Source organism: Nyctibius grandis, chromosome 34 (assembly GCF_013368605.1).
Source record: "Nyctibius grandis isolate bNycGra1 chromosome 34, bNycGra1.pri, whole genome shotgun sequence".
Classification (NCBI taxonomy): domain Eukaryota; kingdom Metazoa; phylum Chordata; class Aves; order Nyctibiiformes; family Nyctibiidae; genus Nyctibius; species Nyctibius grandis.
The window spans coordinates 1,016,197-1,033,245 of record NC_090691.1 but is presented as its reverse complement, the minus strand read 5'-3'; the positions used below and the strand labels follow the sequence as shown (position 1 = coordinate 1,033,245).

The window sequence follows — 17,049 nt, the reverse complement described above, 5'->3', positions numbered from 1 at the left end:
GGGCATTTCTGGGCGTCCCCCTGAAGAAGGAAACACTGTGGTGAAGGGGCTGGTCTGGGGGATTGTGCAGAAGAGAGTGGGGCTGAGCTCTGCTCACACCTCCCTGTGCCACCTTGCTCACAGCAGCAGCTGAAGCCCAGTCATGCAGGGGACACGCACAGGACAGTAGGGGAGTCTGACTGCTCAGCCCCAAAGGGTCCCTGGTTCACAGAGCTGCAGGAGGGTGTCCCTAGAGGGGCCCTGGCTGCTCTCTTCTAAGACCTTGCCTGGAGACACTTCTGCCTTCCCCGGGCACTGCTGGGAGCCCGGCTTGCAACTGCAGGTGGATGAGAGCTGCGGTCCCATGTGTGCCACCAGCAGCAGGGTCTGGCACGTCAAGTACAAGCCCCTCCAGGCTCTGTCTCTGCGTTTGGCCATGCCTAGCAGAGAGCAGGAGCTGGGGTGACGCTAGTGCCCAGTGGCTCATAGTTACCATTGCAGGTGATGTGGGTCTCGTCTCGCAGGTCATCGCATGACTGCGGGTCCCAGGGAGCGGAGCCACATTGCCAGAAGGAGCTGGTTCTCCCCCCCACACTCCACGCGATCCAGCCAGGTGGGGCCAGACACCCTGCCATAGGGCAGGCGTGTTTCCAGGGATCCTCTGTCCCCGCAGCCCAGCTCCTTGCATGCCAGCGACCACCCACGTCGAGGGTCATCGAGTTGGAGCAAATGCTCCCCCACGTCCCATTGTAGAAAACCTGCAGGCGCCCGGAGCAGCTGCTGCTGTTCTCCAGCCTCAGGGCCACGAACTCTGGGAAGAAAGGCACCAAGGGGGAACAGGCTGGGTTGGGGCTGTGGGAGTCAGGACATCTCTGCACCGCCCAGGCCCTCAGCCAGGCAGGGGCAGGGCCAGCACGTCCCCCTTGCACCCAGGGGCGGAGAGAAGCCCTGATGGACAGACACCCCTGCTCTCCCCGCTAACCCTTGGGGATGGCTGAGCTCCCCAGGGACCCCCACTGGGACTGAGGGCACCCGTGTATGGGTGTCCATAGGACGGGCTCAGGCAGGGGCTCCGAGCAGCCAGGGACAGCCTTGGCCGTGCCCAGCGCTCCTTGCATCCTGGCCTCCCCAGGCCTTAGGATCCCTCCACAGCTCCCAGCACAGACCTGAGCAGATGACTCCTGCGTCCTCTTTGTGCCCGCAGTCGTGCTGCGCCCAGGGCCCGGCCGGGCAGTCCCAGAGAGCAGCTTCGGCCCCGGAGCAGTTCACGCCGTCCAGCCAGATCTGACCAGAGCCTTCCCCGAACCGAGTGGAGCTGGCCACCTCCACTGCCCCTCCGCAGCCCAGCTGGTGGCAAACGACGGCAGCGTCAGACAGGTCCCAGCCGTCATCGCAGACGGTCCCCCAGCTGCCCTGGTAGTAGATCTCCACTCTCCCGGCGCAGCGCCCGGTCCCGTTCACCAGCCGGACCCGCTGGCTGCCTGTAGTGGGTAGAAACCCCAGGTGCTGTCAGGGGCTGGTGCCCACCCACCCCATCACCTGGGGGACCCGTGCAGCGCCACTCACCCCAGCAAATGACACCCACGTCCTCTGCAATCCCTGCCACCGGTGCACTCTCGGGCAGGGAGGTGTTGCAGAGGGTCAGGTTGGCCTCGTGCCCTGCGCACCGGACCCCTCGCAGCCCCACGGGACCCGTCCCTCGCTCAGGCTTCGGGGGGTTGTAGGCTGTCTCTGCCTCTCCGCACCGCAGCTGTCGGCACACCACACTGGCCTCCTGCACGTCCCACTGGTCATCCAGGACTCTGCCCCACGTCCCGTGCTGGAAGATCTCCACTCGTCCATCGCACCGGCTCCCTCCACCCACCAGCCGCAGGGATGTGGAGCCAGCTGGGCCTGGGGAGAGCAGAGATGCCACAGCCATCGGTGGCACCAGGGAGCACAGCACCGTTCAGGGAGCAGGGTGAGGGGGCGTTTTCTGACCAAACAGGACAAGATTGAGCTTTGTGCTGATGAGAAGGGATGGCAAAGCCTGGGCCCTCTCTGCAGCTCCCACTCAGGTCTGCTGCTGCTTGCTGCTGCTGGGGGCACCCAGGCAGCTCCTGTCTGGGTGGTGGGATGAGGCTCTGCAGGGCTCTCTGTGGGAATGGGATGTATTTGTCTGCAGCCGGAGGGATGGAGCAGAGCCCTGCAGCCCTGTCCTGGGCTCGTCCCACAGTATGAGAACAGAGGACCCCAGGCCTGATGGTGGCACCAGGGCCTAAGCCACTGCCCTGGGGGCAGATGATTGCTTCCGCTCATCCTCAACTCTCCCAAAGCAGAGCGGTCAGCCTGAGCAGACAAAGACCTCCAGATGGCTCCTGGGGAAGCCAGGGTTTCTACATGGAGAAATTTAACCTGGTACTGCCATGGGAGCCCTGCTTTGGGTGGCCATGTCACCCACCAAGGGCATTTGCAGCATTTTTCTGCCACTCACCTGAGCAAATGACAGCAGCATTGTTCCCATGGGGGCATGGTGAGACCCCCAGGGTGATCACTGGGCACTGTCCCAGGTGGGCTTCAGTCCCGTCACAGTGGAACGAGTCTCTCCAGACAGGGCCGGTCTCTCTCCCAAAATGCTCTCCTCCAGGAATGGACTCAGCAAACCCACAGTTGAGTTGATGACAGAGAACGTGGGCATCGGAGAGATCCCAGTGGGAGGCACAGAGGGTCCCCCAGGTCCCCAGCACCTGGACCTCCACCCTCCCCACACATGCCGTGCTGCCGTTCACCAGCCTGAACCCTGTGTACTCTGGGGACAAAGGAGGAGGAGAGAGGGTGGATTGGTGCTCTCGTACCCTCAGTAGCTGGCAGAGAGGCCAGAGGGACAGCATGCCCTTCTTCTCCTTCTGCTCTATTTTCATGCTGCAGACGACCCATCACCCCTCCTGTCCTCATGTCCAGACCTGCACAGTCCTGGCTCTGTTCCCCAACCCCCAGCACAGCCCCTGTGTTCAGCACCCCTGCCCGCGTCCTTACGTGTGCAGGTGACAACAGTGCTGATCGCGAGGGTGCAGGGCTGGTCCCTGGGGGACCCCCTGGGGCAGGAGGCGAGGACAGATTCATTCCCCACACACTGCAGCTCTCCATCCCAGGTAGCACCAACCCCTTCTCCAAAGCGAGATCCTCCAGACACAGGCAGGGCCACACCACACTGCAACTCCCTGCAGAGCACGTCAGCTGCTTTGGGGCCAAAGTGGGAGTCACAGACAGTTTCCCACTGGTCCCCATCATGGATCTCCACACGTCCTGAGCAGTGGCTCTTCCCTTCCACCAGCCGGACAAATCCTGGAAAAAAGAAAACAACTGAGAGCCCTCTGGCAGTTACAGGCCCATGTCCCACATCACCTCCAAGCAAGCTGTGATCACATCCCAGAGGAAGCTGTTGGGGGACTGTTGGTGGCACAAACACATCCAGGCTCTCCAGCACCCCTTCTCTACACCATCACAGCACTCAAGGGTATCTGTCGATCGCAGACCCACGGCAGACCATGTTGGCGCCTTTGGGACCAAAGTGTGAGTCACAGACGGTTTTCCAAGGGTCACCATCATTGATCTCTATATGTCCTTAGCAGGGGCTATTCCCTCTGACCAGCCAGACAGTTCCTGGAGCAAACAAGGATCCTGAGAGTTCCCACAACCCTCTGGCAGTCTCCTGACCACATCCCATCTGCTCTCCAAGGTGGTCAAAGGCAAAAAGCCCCATGACCACCCCAGCTGCTCTCAGTGGGTGCTGATGGCACAAACATCAGGGCCCCCCCAGCTGATCCTCAGCAACCAGCACAGTGCTTCTGGGCTCGCTTCTCTCCCAAGCCCACAGCCACAGGAATCTCTCAGACAAACTGCTGCTGTCCCAGAGACCTTGGGCTACCTGGCACAGGTGCTGTTGGCTGCTGCAGCCTGCTCTGCCCTACTGACCTCAGGGCCAGGCATGAGGAACCCCTTGGTGGCACCAGAAACACAGCCCGTTCCCAGGGGGTCTTGGGCTGTTGGGGTGCTGCTGGTAGATGGGACTTGTCACAGGGCAAATGTATGGTGAGGCTGTACCTGTGGTCAGTGTCTGTGCCTGCCCGCACCTCCAGCACCGGCCCAGGAATGAGGTCCTCAGCTATGAGCAGAGTGCCCTGCTGGGCACGCATGTCCCTGGCCAACAGCCGGGCAGAGGGCAGGAGAGTGGACAGAAGAGCAACCCTGGGCTTACCCAAGCTCCCAGTGCCAGGGCAGGCACTGAGGAGAGCCAGTAAGTGCTGACAAATCCAAAAGTGCAATGCAGCCAGAGGCTGTGACAGACACGAGAGGCTGGGCAGTGGGTCAGCACTCCTGGATGGGGCCTTGTCCCCATGGGCAGGCTCTCGTGGGGTGACCCTAGGAGAGGAATGAGGTGCTACGTGCCACCCTGTTCCTCTGCACAAGCCCAGCGCTCCTCCTCTCCAAGCAATATCTTTGCTCCAACCAAGGGACTGCCGGGGGACACAACCCAAAACTCCCCATCCATGTCACACCCTTCCCCGATGCTGTGGGTGGCTGCATGAGTCACTCTTGGCACCTCTGGTATGGGGGGACCTGGTCCTCAGTGCTGCCAGACAGGTCCTTGGTGAAAGGGAGGAGAAAGATGGGAAGCAACAGACACGCCAGGGCAGGGCAGAGGGATTCATCTGAACCACCTCAGGGGCCAGGTGGGGAATGGGCACCCTGGGGCAGGTTCCCACTGGCCTTTCCCCAGGGACCGAGGACATCAACAATGACAGTCCCAGCTCAGCAGTTCAACCAGCCACACCAGGCCCTGCTCTGGCATCCACTTGTTGCTCCTGAGGGCACACCCATGGTCCCTTCCCCTGTCCCAGCCCCAAAGGTGGGGAACAGGCTGTCCCCTTACCTGAACACATCACTCCAGCGTCCCGACTGTGATCACAGTTATGTTCACCCCATCCTCTGTGTGTGCAGTCAGACAGGGCAGACTCGGTGCCATTACAGCCAACATTATCCATCCAAATGGGGCCAGATCCTCGCCCAAAGTGTCCGTACAGAAGAGCTCCAACAGCAGAACCACAGTCCAGCTGCTTACAAACCACTGCCGCATCGTTCATGTCCCAGTAGTCACCGCACACGGTCCCCCACTGGCCCTGTTGTTTCACCTCCACTCTCCCAGCACAGCGCCTGCCACCATCCACCAGCCTCAGCTCCACAGTCCCTTCAAACACTGACACAGGACCAGTCAGGAGAGTGCCGAGCCCCAGCAACGTGGGTCTGGGGGAACCCCTACCCAGGTGGAGTCAGAGGTGCCAGGGTAGGAGCCCACTCCCTGCCACTCCCAGGCTGTCCCCAGAGCACTGCAGGGGTCCCTTCTGTCCCCATGGGCTGCGCAATGCTAGAGGTGCCCAGCTCCAGTGCTGATGGGTCACTTGTGGCTCCACAGACTTTGGCACCTCCTTTGATCCCAACAGCCCCTGGCCCACGCCCACTCCTCCCCAGCCAGCACCCTGAGAAGAGACTCCCCCACAGCAGGGTTCCTCCCAGCACACACTGCTGCTCCACCCCAGGGTCCCCAGGCCAACCGGACCACAGCCTGCCCTGGGAACCTCCCAGCTCATCCTCCACCTTCAGGCCCTTCTGTGTCCCCTTTGGAGCAACACGATGATCCCAGTGAGCCCTCCCAACCTATGTCCCCTCCTTGTCCTTGGGCATCAGCCCAGCCCTGCCCTTGCCTAGGACCCACCAGGAAAGTCACCTCTCTGACAGCCTGTGGCAAGAGATACCCCAGTTCCCTTGACTCCACAGGTACAACCTGCCACGACCCACCCACCCAGGCTGGGGCTCACCCCAGTGTTCAACACCCTTCCCCGCGTCCTTACGTGTGCAGGTGACAACAGTGCTGTTCGCGTGGGTGCAGGGCTGGTCCCTGGGGGAACCCCTGGGGCAGGAGGCGAGGACAGATTCATTCCCCACACACTGCAGCTCTCCATCCCAGGTAGCACCAACCTCTTCTCCAAAGCGAGATCCTCCAGACACAGGCAGGGCCACACCACACTGCAGCTCCCTGCAGAGCACGTCAGCTGCTTTGGGGCCAAAGTGGGAGTCACAGACAGTTTCCCACCGGTCCCCATCATGGATCTCCACACGTCCTGAGCAGCGGCTCTTCCCTTCCACCAGCCGGACAAATCCTGGAAAAAAACCAAAACAACTGGGAGTTCCAAGAGCCCTCTGGCAGTTACAGGCCCACATCCCACATCACCTCCAAGCAAGCTGTGACCAAACTGCCCATTGTACATCACAGAGGAAGCTGTTGGGGGAGCATTGGTGACACAAACACATCCAGGCCCCCCCTGCACTCTTCGACCAGCATCACCGGGCCCTGCTCTGGCATCCACTTGTTGCTCCCTGAGGGCACACCCAAAGTCCCTTCCGCCATCCCAAACCAAAGGTGGGGAACAGGCTGTCCCCTTACCTGAACACACCACTCCAGCGTCTCCACTGTGATCACAGTTATGTTCACCCCATCCTCTGTGTGTGCAGTCAGACAGGGCAGACTCGGTGCCATTACAGCCAACATCATCCATCCAAATAGGGCCAGATCCTGCCCCAAAGTGTCTGTACTGAGGAGCTCCAACAGCAGAACCACAGTCCAGCTGCTTACAAACCACTGCCGCATCGTTCATGCTCCAGTAGTCACCGCACACGGTCCCCCACTGGCCCCTGTGTTTCACCTCCACTCTCCCAGCACAGCGCCTGCCGCCATCCACCAGCCTCACCTCCACAGCCCCTTTGAACACCAATGTGGGATCCGTCAGGAGAGAGCTGAGCCTCGGCACTGCAGATCTAGGGGAACCCCTACCCAGGTGGAGTCAGAGGTACCAGGGTGGGAACACTCTCCCCTCCAGGCTGTCCCCAAGGAAATGCAGGGGTCCCTTCTACCCCCAAGGGCTGCACAAGCCTGGGGGTGCCCCATTCCAGGAAGGATATCTCTCTACTGTAGATGCCCCAGTCCCCTTCTCTCTGTGAGGTACAAACTGCCCTCCTGGGGTCAGGGCTCCCCTGGAACAAGGGGGCAGTGAGCAGCACACAAACCCTCCAGGGTAGCCCAGAGGTTGGCAGTGCCCTGGGGATCTCTGGCTGTTGCCATCACCAGCTAGGCCACCACCGGCTCCAGAGGCACCGTGCTGGGGAACAGGGGGTCCCAGAAGACTACCCCAGGACGTGGTGTCTATGAATCCAGCCAGGCACAGGCTGCCCTAAACACTGGAGCCCTGGAGAAGGAGAGGCTCTCTCCCACCCAGATGGGCACAGGGAAAGGCACAAGGTCCATGGACTTGAGCACCTTCTGCCCCTCATCTCAGTAGCACCTGCAAAGCAACCCCATTCCTAGATGGATCCTGATGACCACACTGGTACCCGCTGGCCCTGGGCTGTGGGACAAGGGAGTCGGCACTTACCCCTGCACAGCTGTACCCAGAGGAGCAGCCACAGCATCTGAGGGGACAGGAGTCCCTCTGTGCCCATCCTGAGCCTCCTGCCCTGCCAGCCCATCCCTGCTGCACCACGCTCCCTGCCACAGCTCCTGGGGACTTACAGGGACAATGACGACGGGAGGGCAATATATCTCTGTAGATGCCAGCTCAGCTACAGGAGGAGCCAATCGAAGCAGCGGCACCTTTTTAGACGTTATCGGGAGCTATCTCCCCTCCGACACAGCCCAGCCCTCCAATGAACTTCTCCAGCGCCGTTCATGACCATATATGAGGGACGGCTCCGCTGCGAGTGTCGCAGTTGCTATGGTGGGGGCCATCACAGGACAGGGCTGGTTGTGGGGGCAAATGGGTCTTTCACCCCTTGAAGCCTGCTGTGTGGACCAGGAGCACTGAGCATCTCCTATGCTGGGCACATCCAAGAGCCCAGGGTGAGAGTGTCCAGCCATCCCCATGCCATGGGACCCACAGGGCTGGGACTGCACTGGGGGCTGTCAGGAAGGGAAGGAAACAGCCCCTGCCCCTGCTACAGACCCTGCTGTGCTGGGAACAGCAGCTGAAAAAAGGCGTTAGCCCAGGCCAGAGCCCCATCCCTGGAGAACTTGCTCACCCACCCCTCCCTGGAGAGCCCCACGGTGGGTCCCTCACAGAAGCCAGAGCTGGGCCATGTCCCTGCCCTGGCAGCAGACATGCAGCCCAGAGGCTCAGACATATCCCTGACTGTCAGCGTGTCACTGAGGGGCCGTTATTCCCCATGGGTGAATCAGGAGCTGCAGCCTGCAGGTGCACAAACCACAGCCCACGTGGCCTCGCAGTGCTCCCCCCGCAGTGCCCGGGCAGGAAGTCTGTGGTTTCCTCCTGGCACCGTGCCCCGGCACATCCCTGCGGTGTCCCTGAGCCACCTCCACCCCGGCTGCTCCAGCCAGGGCTGCAGGGGCTGCTTCTTCACCCTCACAGACACAGGGCCATGCAGCTCCTGTCCCTCATGATGCCCTTGTGACAGCACACAGCCGCTCTGCACCGAGCCCCACAGCCATGGGGTGCCATCAGTGATGTGACTCCTCGTACCCTCCTACTGTCACCACTGCGTGTTCATGGGTTGTATTGATGGTGACCTCACATCCCTCCTACTGTCACTGCTCTGTGCTCATGGGTTACACTGTCACACGTGTGTGTGTGTGCAGTGTATGGACTTCTGCTGACGATGGTTCTTCCAAAAAGCCGTATTTGGTCATGGTCTAAATATTGTTTTGGTGACATCAGGAGCATCTACACAAGCTATGTGCCAGCTTCTGGCCTATCAGCTACTCAGGTACCAGCAACATCACAAGCTCATACACAGCCATGTGTGTGCTCCTGGCCTATTAGCCACACGTGATGTCATAGCATCTACATTTGATACTGGCCTGCTCCATTGGTGGCTATTCAGACACCAATGACCTCAAAACCACCTACACAAACTATGGGCCTGCTTCTGCCCTATCAGCTCCTCAGGCAGCAGTGACATTATAAGCACCTACACATGCCATGGGCCTACTGGGTTTGGCTGGTGTGGCTCAGGTGGACCTGGACAAGTGCCAGCACACTCCTGACTTCTCCCCTCACTCGCTCAGCCAGAGCTTTTTGAAACATTCCAACAGGTTATCAACCTAAGGACAAGGAAACCTATACAGCACCAGCCTGCACCCCACAGTGGTCTTACAGGTAGCTGTGAGATCTTCCACAACCATGGGGAAAGAGAGTTTCCCACCACCAACCTACCTCTCTGTTTGGCACCTTGAAACCCAGTTTGCAGTTCATGGGCTCACGGGATAGTTCTTCTAGTCCACATGGTCTTTTCTGAGATCCTCTTTGGGTCTCTTCCATATTGTCCCCATGCACATATTCTTCTGATGCTGGCATTTTTGCCTGGTTTTGCACGTTTGCAGGCGGCGTTGCCTCTGTCTTGCAGTAGCAAGAAAAGCTCAGCATCTGCCCCAGTAACCCTGCACGGCCATCCTGGTGGGCTGGGCTGGGATGTGGGAGCCTCCGAGGTTCACAGCATTGGGCTCTTCTTTGTATGTTAACAAGATCTGTACCGGGGGTCCCTTGGTGGCTCTCTGGGAGGGAGCCATAGACCTCGTGCATGTTCCAGTTTCTCTGTGTCCTCCCCAACTTCTTGAAGTTGAAAGTGGGGAACTTGACCCATCCTTGTACTTTTCTTTCTATTCACATTTAGACTCTAATTGCTCATTCCATTAGCTCTTATTAAAGAAGACTTTATCAATGTTATACCTATGTTATAATGACTATTATATTTAATTTCTCTGGCTTTATAAATGTTTATATGTATAAAAACACATACATATAAATGTATACACATGTATTTGTGTATAGAGGGGTATACCTATTTAAAATACTGTATCTATCAATAAATAAAAATATATTTATACGTATTTGTACACTCACTTTTATATCTCTCTCTCCCTCTCTCTCAAAACATATATATTGTACAGGTGTATATTTTTAGATCTGAGCACTTCCTTGTCCAAAGCAGGGAGGCAGCCAATCACAGGGCTGCATGACAACATGTGGGGAATGAGGGGGTCAAAAGCGGTGACCTCCCTGTAGGTAATGACGGGGGGCTTCCTTTGCTGATGTGTCTCTGGGTGCACTGGGAGGGGAGGCTCCTTTTGCCAGCCAGTCATAAGATTTCCTGGGAACACGTTTGATGCTGCCAAGCGGTGGCCATCAGCCAATCACAGAGCAGTATGGGGTTTAGGAACATGGTGGCTCACTCCCATAAAATGGCGGCACTCATTCACAACACGGCAGCCCCCAATCACAACACGGCAGCCCCCACAAAGGGCAGCCAAAACAAAATGGCAGCCCCTGGGTATGTAGGGAAGGGCCTGATACACTTCTGGGTGAACCAGAAGGCGTGGCCGCTCCCTCCAGCCAATCACAACAAAGCACGTGCCCAGTAGAGGGCAGTGACTTCTGGGGCCAATGGCCCCTCAGGCAGTTGGGACGGGGCGGGACTTCTGCTGGCAGCTGGTGGGCAGGGCACTGCCCCTGCCTTACCTCCAGTGTGGGGGTGCCTGCGCTCCTGGGCTGTTCCTGGGCCATGAACTAAACAAGCACAAGGCAGGCGCGTGGGGACGTAAAAAATCATCTTTTGAAGCTCTGTCAGATAACGGGTCACTGTGGTGCCGGAGCTTCAGTGCTTGTGCCTGATGTAAGAACTTTTCCCGCCTCCGTTATCTTCAAGTCTGCACAACCCTTCTCAAAAAACCACCACGGGACCCTCCTGGGTCTCGTGTCAAAATCTGCACCATTGTGCTGAGGATCCCCTCTGAGCAGGGACAGCACAAAAGTCTTTTCCATGTGCCCCCGTCACCTGGCTGTGGTCTCCTTGTTTATCACCACCTGAAGCCCCCCTCCATCTCCTCCCCATCCCTGGATCTGGTGGTGGCTGTGCTGTACCCAGTGGTGCCTCCAGCAGTGAACCCTCTCATCTACAGCATGAGGAACCAGAAGCTCAAGGATGGGATTAGGAAAGGGATTAGATGGAAGTTTTTCAATAGTGATCCACTCCCCATCTCTCGCCACAAATGACCCCCAGGATCTCCCATCCAAAACTGGTGCTTTGGTCTATCACCATTATTGTTACTACTAGCATTAACTTTATCATTATTGTTACTTGAGGTTATTATGTTCCCAGAGAGATGTTTTTTAATTTTTCTCACTTCTCCAAAGGCATGAACTTGCTCTGTCTCACCTGGAGCCAGTGTAAGAGTGTGTCTAACACTGGGCTGGAGCTGACTCCCCCGTAGCATCTCTGTAACAAAACAGGATCTCCCCATGCACTGGGGAGATGAGCATCTGGGGGTGCTGACTGACAGCCGGCTAAACATGAGCCAGCAGTGTGCCCAGGTGGCCAAGAAGGCCAATGGCATCCTGGCCTCTATTAAGAACAGTGGAGCCAGCTGGTCTGGGGAAGTGCTCGTCCCTCTGTACTCGGCACTGCTGAGGCCGCACCTTGAATCCTGTGTCCAGTTCTGGTCCCCGCACTTCAAGAAAGATGTTGAGGTGTTGGAGCGAGTCCAGAGGAGGGCGACCAAGCTGGTGAAGGGTCTGGAGGGTCTGACCTATGAGGAACGGCTGAGGGAGCTGGGGGTGTTTAGCCTAGAGAAGAGGAGGCTCAGAGGTGACCTTATTGAAGTCTACAACTACCTGAAGGAAGGTTGTAGTGAAGTGGGAGTCGGCCTCTTCTCCCAGGCAACTAGCGATAGGACAAGAGGACAGAGCCTCAGGCTTCGCCAGGGGAGGTTCAGGTTGGACATGAGGAAGAATTTCTTCTCAGCAAGGGTCATTAGCCATTGGAAGGGGCTGCCCAGGGAGGTGGTGGAGTCACCATCTCTGAGGGTGTTTAAGAAAAGAGTGGACATGGCACTTAGTGCCATGGTGTAGTTAGCATGGTGGTGTCAGGGCAATGGTTGGACTCGATGATCCCAGAGGTCTCTTCCAACCTGATTGATTCTGTGATTCCGGGAAGAGCAACTGATGTCATCTACCTGGACTTGTGCAAAGCATTTGACAATGTCCCACATGACATCCTTGTCTCTAAATTGGAGAGACATGGACTTGATGGATGGACTACTCAGTGGATAAAGAATTGGCTGGATGGTCGCACTCAAAGAGTTGCATTCAACGGCTCGATGTACAAGCAGAGACCAGTGACGAGTGGCGTTCCTCAGGGGTCAGTATTGGGACTGGTCCTGTTTAACACCTTCCTCGGTGACATGGACAGTGGGATTGTGTGCGCCCTCAGCAAGTTTGTCGATGACACTAAGCTGTGTGGTGTGGTTGCCACACTGGAGGGAAGGGATGCCATCCAGAGGGACCTTGACAGGCTTGAGAGCTGGGCCTGCGGGAACCACATGAAGTTCAACAAGGCCAAGTGCAAGGTCCTGCATGTGGGTCGGGGCAATCTCAAGCACAAATCCAGGCTGGGCAGAGAATGGATTGAGGGCAGCCCTGAGGTGATGGTTGACGAGAAGCTCACCATGAGCCAGCAATGTGCGCTTGCAGCCCAGAAAGCCAACCGTATCCTGGGCTGCATCAAAAGCAGCATGGCCAGCAGGGCGAGGGAGGTGATTCTGTCCCTCTACTCCGCTCTTGTGAGACCCCACCTGGAGTACTGCGTCCAGCTCTGAGGCCCCCAACACAAGAAGGACATGGAGCTGTTGGAGCGAGTCCAGAGGAGGCCACGAAGATGCTCAGAGGGCTGGAGCACCTCTGCTATGGAGACAGGCTGAGAGAGCTGGGGCTTTTCAGCCTGGAGAAGAGAAGGCTCTGGGGAGACCTTCTAGCAGCCTTCCAGTACCTGAATGGTGCCTACAGGAAAGCAGGAAAGGGGCTTTTGACAAGGGCAAGTAGTGACAGGACGAGGGGGAACGGTTTTAAACTGAAAGTGGGTAGATTGAGATTAGATATTAGGAAGAAATTCTTTACTGTGAGGGTAGTGAGACCCTGTCCCAGGTTGCCCAGAGAAGCTGTGGCTGCCCCCTCCCTGGCAGTGTTTAAGGCCAGATTGGTTGAGGCTTTGAGCAACCTGGTCTAGAGGAAGGTGTCCCTGCCTGTGGCAGGGGGGTTGGAACTAGTTGTTCTTTAAGGTCCCTTCCAACCCAAACCATTCTATGGTTCTATGGTTCTATATTTAGTGTCACATTAAGGGTCCTTTCCAACCAAAACAATTCTTTGATTCTGTGATTCTATCACACCAGCCATCAGGTATCTCAGATTAAGGTCCAGGCTCACTTTGCCATAATCAGAGAGACACAGGGAGAACCTGGAAGATGATCCACCTCTTTCTGAGCACGACACTGAAACAAGGCTGGAAAATCAGTCTGGATCTCTTTTCAGCCACTGACCCACAGGTCTGTTTGGAAAAGATTTTGTCCTAGATTCAGGACACCACTCAGATAGGAACAGACCTTGGGAAGTCTCCAGTCCACCTTCCTGCTCAAAGCACGGTGCCCACTGAATTCAGGCCGGGTTACTCACAGCTTTGGCAGGTTGGGTGGTATTGATCTGGGTGGTAAAAATCTCCAAGAACAGAAACTCCACAACTGGGACCCTACTGCAGTGCTGGATTGTCTCCTACTGCAGTGCTGGATTGTCTCCTTGGTCTTTTCTTTCTTCTTCTTCCCATTTATGTCAAATTAGTCAAGAGTTACATAGCTCAGTGCAAGACACCACACCAGGGGAAGGTGACCTTTATGTCTTTTAACTTTTCTTCGCTGTCTTAAGTCTGCCACTGAAGAGACACTGTGGATAATCTGTGGGGTCCAGCTAGTGATTTCTCAAAGCTGAGGGTAGTCATCTCTTCTTCATGTGTGTTACCCTCTAGACCCCACTTGACTACTGTCTATGCTTTGACTGTTTCCCTTTAACGGTGACCTTCTTCAGACACAGCTTGAAGTAGTTATTTGCATTAAACCCTTTAGGGGCACTGAAGGTGCTCTAGAGTACAAAGATACCTAGATGGAGCATGACGTAACAGGAATGCCTCAGGAGACCACTTCCCTTCTTGAGGAGGATCAAAGGCATGCAGAACACATGATTTTGTTTGACCAAAGATGGGATGCCTATGATCAGGCAACCACATACCTCACCAAGACTTTTATTACTCTTTGGGACTATTTTAACTTCTCTGTCATATCACTTTCTCCACAGGAATCTCTGCAGGGCAATTCTCACTTCCTTATTTCTCAGGCTATAGATGAGAGGGTTAAACACAGGGGTCACAATTGTGTAAAACAGGGCAAGGTATTTGTCAGTGTCTGCAGAGTCCCTTGAGCGTCGCTTTAAGTAGGCAACCGTGGCAGAGCCGTAGAAGAGAATGACCACACCAAGGTGTGAGGAGCAGGTAGAAAAGGCTTTGTGTCTGCCCAGAACAGAAGGCATTTTCAGAATTGCCCTGATAATTTTAGTGTAAGAAATGACTATCAAGGAGAAGGGAAGGATTGCAAAAACCAGGATGATGGTGTACAGCGTCACGTGGTTCCAGAAAGTGTCTGCACAGGCCAGTTCCAGCAGAGGGGGCACATCACAGAAGAAGTGGCGAAGGTCATGGGATGCACAGAAGGGCAAAGTGAACACCTGATACGTCTGTCCTACTTGCACTGGTACAACAACCAGCCACAACCCCACTAACAGTCTGACACAGAGCTCCCCATTCATGATGAGGGTATAGTGCAGGGGGTCACAGATGGTTACATAGCGGTCATAGGCCATGGCAGCCAGGAGAAGGCATTCGATGCTGCCCAGCAAAACCAGGAAATACAGCTGGGCAGCACAGCCAAGGAAGGAGATCCTGCCATCTTCCATCAGGAAAGCCACCAGCATTTTTGGCAGAGTGACTGATGTGTAGCAGATCTCCAGGAAGGACAAGTTCCTCAGGAAGAAATACATGGGGCTGTGGAGGCTTGATTCCACCACTGTGATGAGTGCAATCAGGCTGTTCCCGATGAGGACCATGAGGTAGATGACCAGGAATACCGTGAAGCACAAGCCCTGCAGGCTGGGGTGGTCAGAAAGTCCCAGAAGAATGAATCCAGGCCCAGTGGTGTGATTCTCTAAGCTTTTTCTTTGGGGCATTTTTCCTGCACAGAGCAATCCAAACAACAGGCTCTTAGAGGATGCTGATGGCCTGTCCAAAATTACATACAACTCAACCCTAGAGAAACATTATAAACGTCAGCATATATGTAATTGCTTGATTAGGTGAGCTTGACCAACATCTGCATGCATGTTTGGAAATCTAACATGGGTTGCTTGCTGCAGGAAGGTTTGCAAGGAGAGGACAGAACAGAATCCTTGAGCCAGAATGACTGGTTTTTGGTCATACAGATAAAAAAAAACACCTATCTTTCTTGTTCAGGTGAGATTTAATTATATAGAGTGTATGGTGATAGATGAGAAACAAATGAAGAAAATGGATAAAGAGTAACCCCCTTAAGAACAGTCTTGCTTACATTCCTTGTCCAGATCTTGAAAGAGCTGCATTTAATGTAAGAACATGAAGTAGGGTGAAAAGGAGGAAAAGGGTGAAAAGGGAGAAAAGTAGCAAGGCAAGGCAAGGCAAGGCATGACCTGATTCTTAGACCTTAGTGAGAGAGATTCATCCCAGCTCTCTTCACATATAAGACATCATCCCCTGAAGCTGTGTCCACACAGAGAGATGTGGGAGACTCCCTTAGATCTGAATGATTCATTTTTACATGGCTGAATGGTAAATCCCATCAGAAGTAAAACAGGCTTCTATCTGCCAATGAACCCAGTAACAACGATGCGTCCATGGGATATTTTTACACCGTGGATAAGCAGCCATTAATGCATAAATCACAGGTTTCAGGGTGCTAAAAGACATTTTTAAGCAAACAATCTAACAACTGCTCATGCAGTTTTCAGGCACATAACGAAAGTGATGATTAAAAGTAGATTATCTCCTCAAGACACCCAGTTTCCCTGAACAGGTCAAGCTTTTATAACTTCTGAATGAATCCTGTCTACTTCACCATTCCTAACCTTGCTGCTCTGTCACTTGGATTTCTGGTAGCTCACAGATCTGACCAAGTGTTCACTCGCTCTGATCCCAACCCAATGCTTCCCAGTCCCCTGCAAGCCCTCACAGAAGCTGAGCAATGCTGTTGCTGTCTGGGGAACTGAGCCTTCCCTATGCATTTCTTACCTTCCCAGAGCACAAAGGCTTCTTGCTGAGCACGCTCGAAGGATGTGAGCCACAAGCGAGCAGCTCCACACTAGCAAGTTGCTTCTTGTGAAGAAGAGACTCTGCTGACAGATGTTAAAGAATGTCCATTTGATATGGGGAAGGCATGTCCTCTTCCAGGGAGACAGGATTGTGGATGCTGGCTGCGTCTCTCCAGCTTTTGCTAACTCTCTTCAAGAAGTCTTCTTAAGATCTACTGTATTACTGATGAGAACAGCAGGTTAGAAAAAAGGATAAAAACATTCAGATTAGCCAAGTGACACACGCAAGATGGTTTTCTCAAGAGAAATATCTGAATTCACAAAAACCTGTGGTATTAATATTTTGGGGTTTTTTTTAAGCTATTCCTGCCCTTTTCTCTGAGTTTTTTCTCTCTCAGAGAGGTTTTTTTCACCTCTCATAAAGGTGCCATTCAAAATCTCCAAGATCAAATTAGAGCTCACATGAGGGAAAAGTGAGCACGATGATTTCCTAATTTACCTGCTTACACATATGAATGTGCAGGAAAATGAATTTTTTTTTTTTATTTTCTGAAAAACTGTGAGATACCCACATTTATTTTAAATAGTAACCCTATACAGGCAGATTCTCCACATACCAGTATTTGCTGCTGATTTCAAAACACCCTCAAACCTACAGCCTATTCTTTTTAACTTCCAGACACCCCAGCACTTCACAAAATCAGAGGCAGGGCACAGTTCAGACTAGCTCTGCTAACAGGAGATTGCCCGAACACTTCTCATATGGTGACTATCTGACGGGCAGCATTTCTTGAAGCTGAAGGAAGCCCATTCC

The 17,049-nt window shown here is 54.8% G+C and overlaps 3 protein-coding genes across 3 annotated transcripts in view; all 3 read right to left on the bottom strand.

The window, feature by feature from the left end:
* LOC137675525 (scavenger receptor cysteine-rich type 1 protein M130-like) overlaps positions 1-1,900 on the bottom strand; it is a 137,017-nt gene extending 135,117 nt beyond the window's left edge. Inside the window, 5 exon segments of the mRNA XM_068421654.1 lie at positions 473-557; positions 559-677; positions 680-790; positions 1,146-1,460; positions 1,519-1,900. Of these exon segments, the coding sequence (XP_068277755.1) occupies positions 473-557; positions 559-677; positions 680-790; positions 1,146-1,460; positions 1,519-1,900 (1,012 nt within the window).
* Positions 1,901-2,743: 843 nt separating this feature from the next.
* The window catches only part of LOC137675524 (scavenger receptor cysteine-rich type 1 protein M130-like), a 72,604-nt gene continuing 58,298 nt past the window's right edge, over positions 2,744-17,049 (bottom strand). The window contains 5 exon segments of the mRNA XM_068421653.1: positions 2,744-2,767; positions 3,122-3,303; positions 5,868-6,176; positions 6,446-6,764; positions 10,887-10,903. Coding sequence (XP_068277754.1) covers positions 2,744-2,767; positions 3,122-3,303; positions 5,868-6,176; positions 6,446-6,764; positions 10,887-10,903 — 851 coding nt within the window.
* LOC137675537 (olfactory receptor 10AG1-like) lies at positions 14,184-15,739 on the bottom strand. The gene is made up of 2 exons (XM_068421664.1): positions 15,717-15,739; positions 14,184-15,105 (listed from the first exon to the last, which is right to left on the bottom strand). Exons 1-2 carry the CDS (start codon positions 15,737-15,739, stop codon positions 14,184-14,186), a joined length of 945 nt encoding a protein of 314 aa, XP_068277765.1.

Excerpts from the sequence above, each read along its gene's own strand:
- LOC137675537 (XM_068421664.1), bottom strand. The coding sequence starts at position 15,739 with ATGAATCATTCAGATCTAAGGGA. Across the intron at positions 15,106-15,716 it reads AATCATTCAGATCTAAGGGA|CTTAGAGAATCACACCACTG; the intron begins GTCTCCCACATC and ends CCAAAGAAAAAG.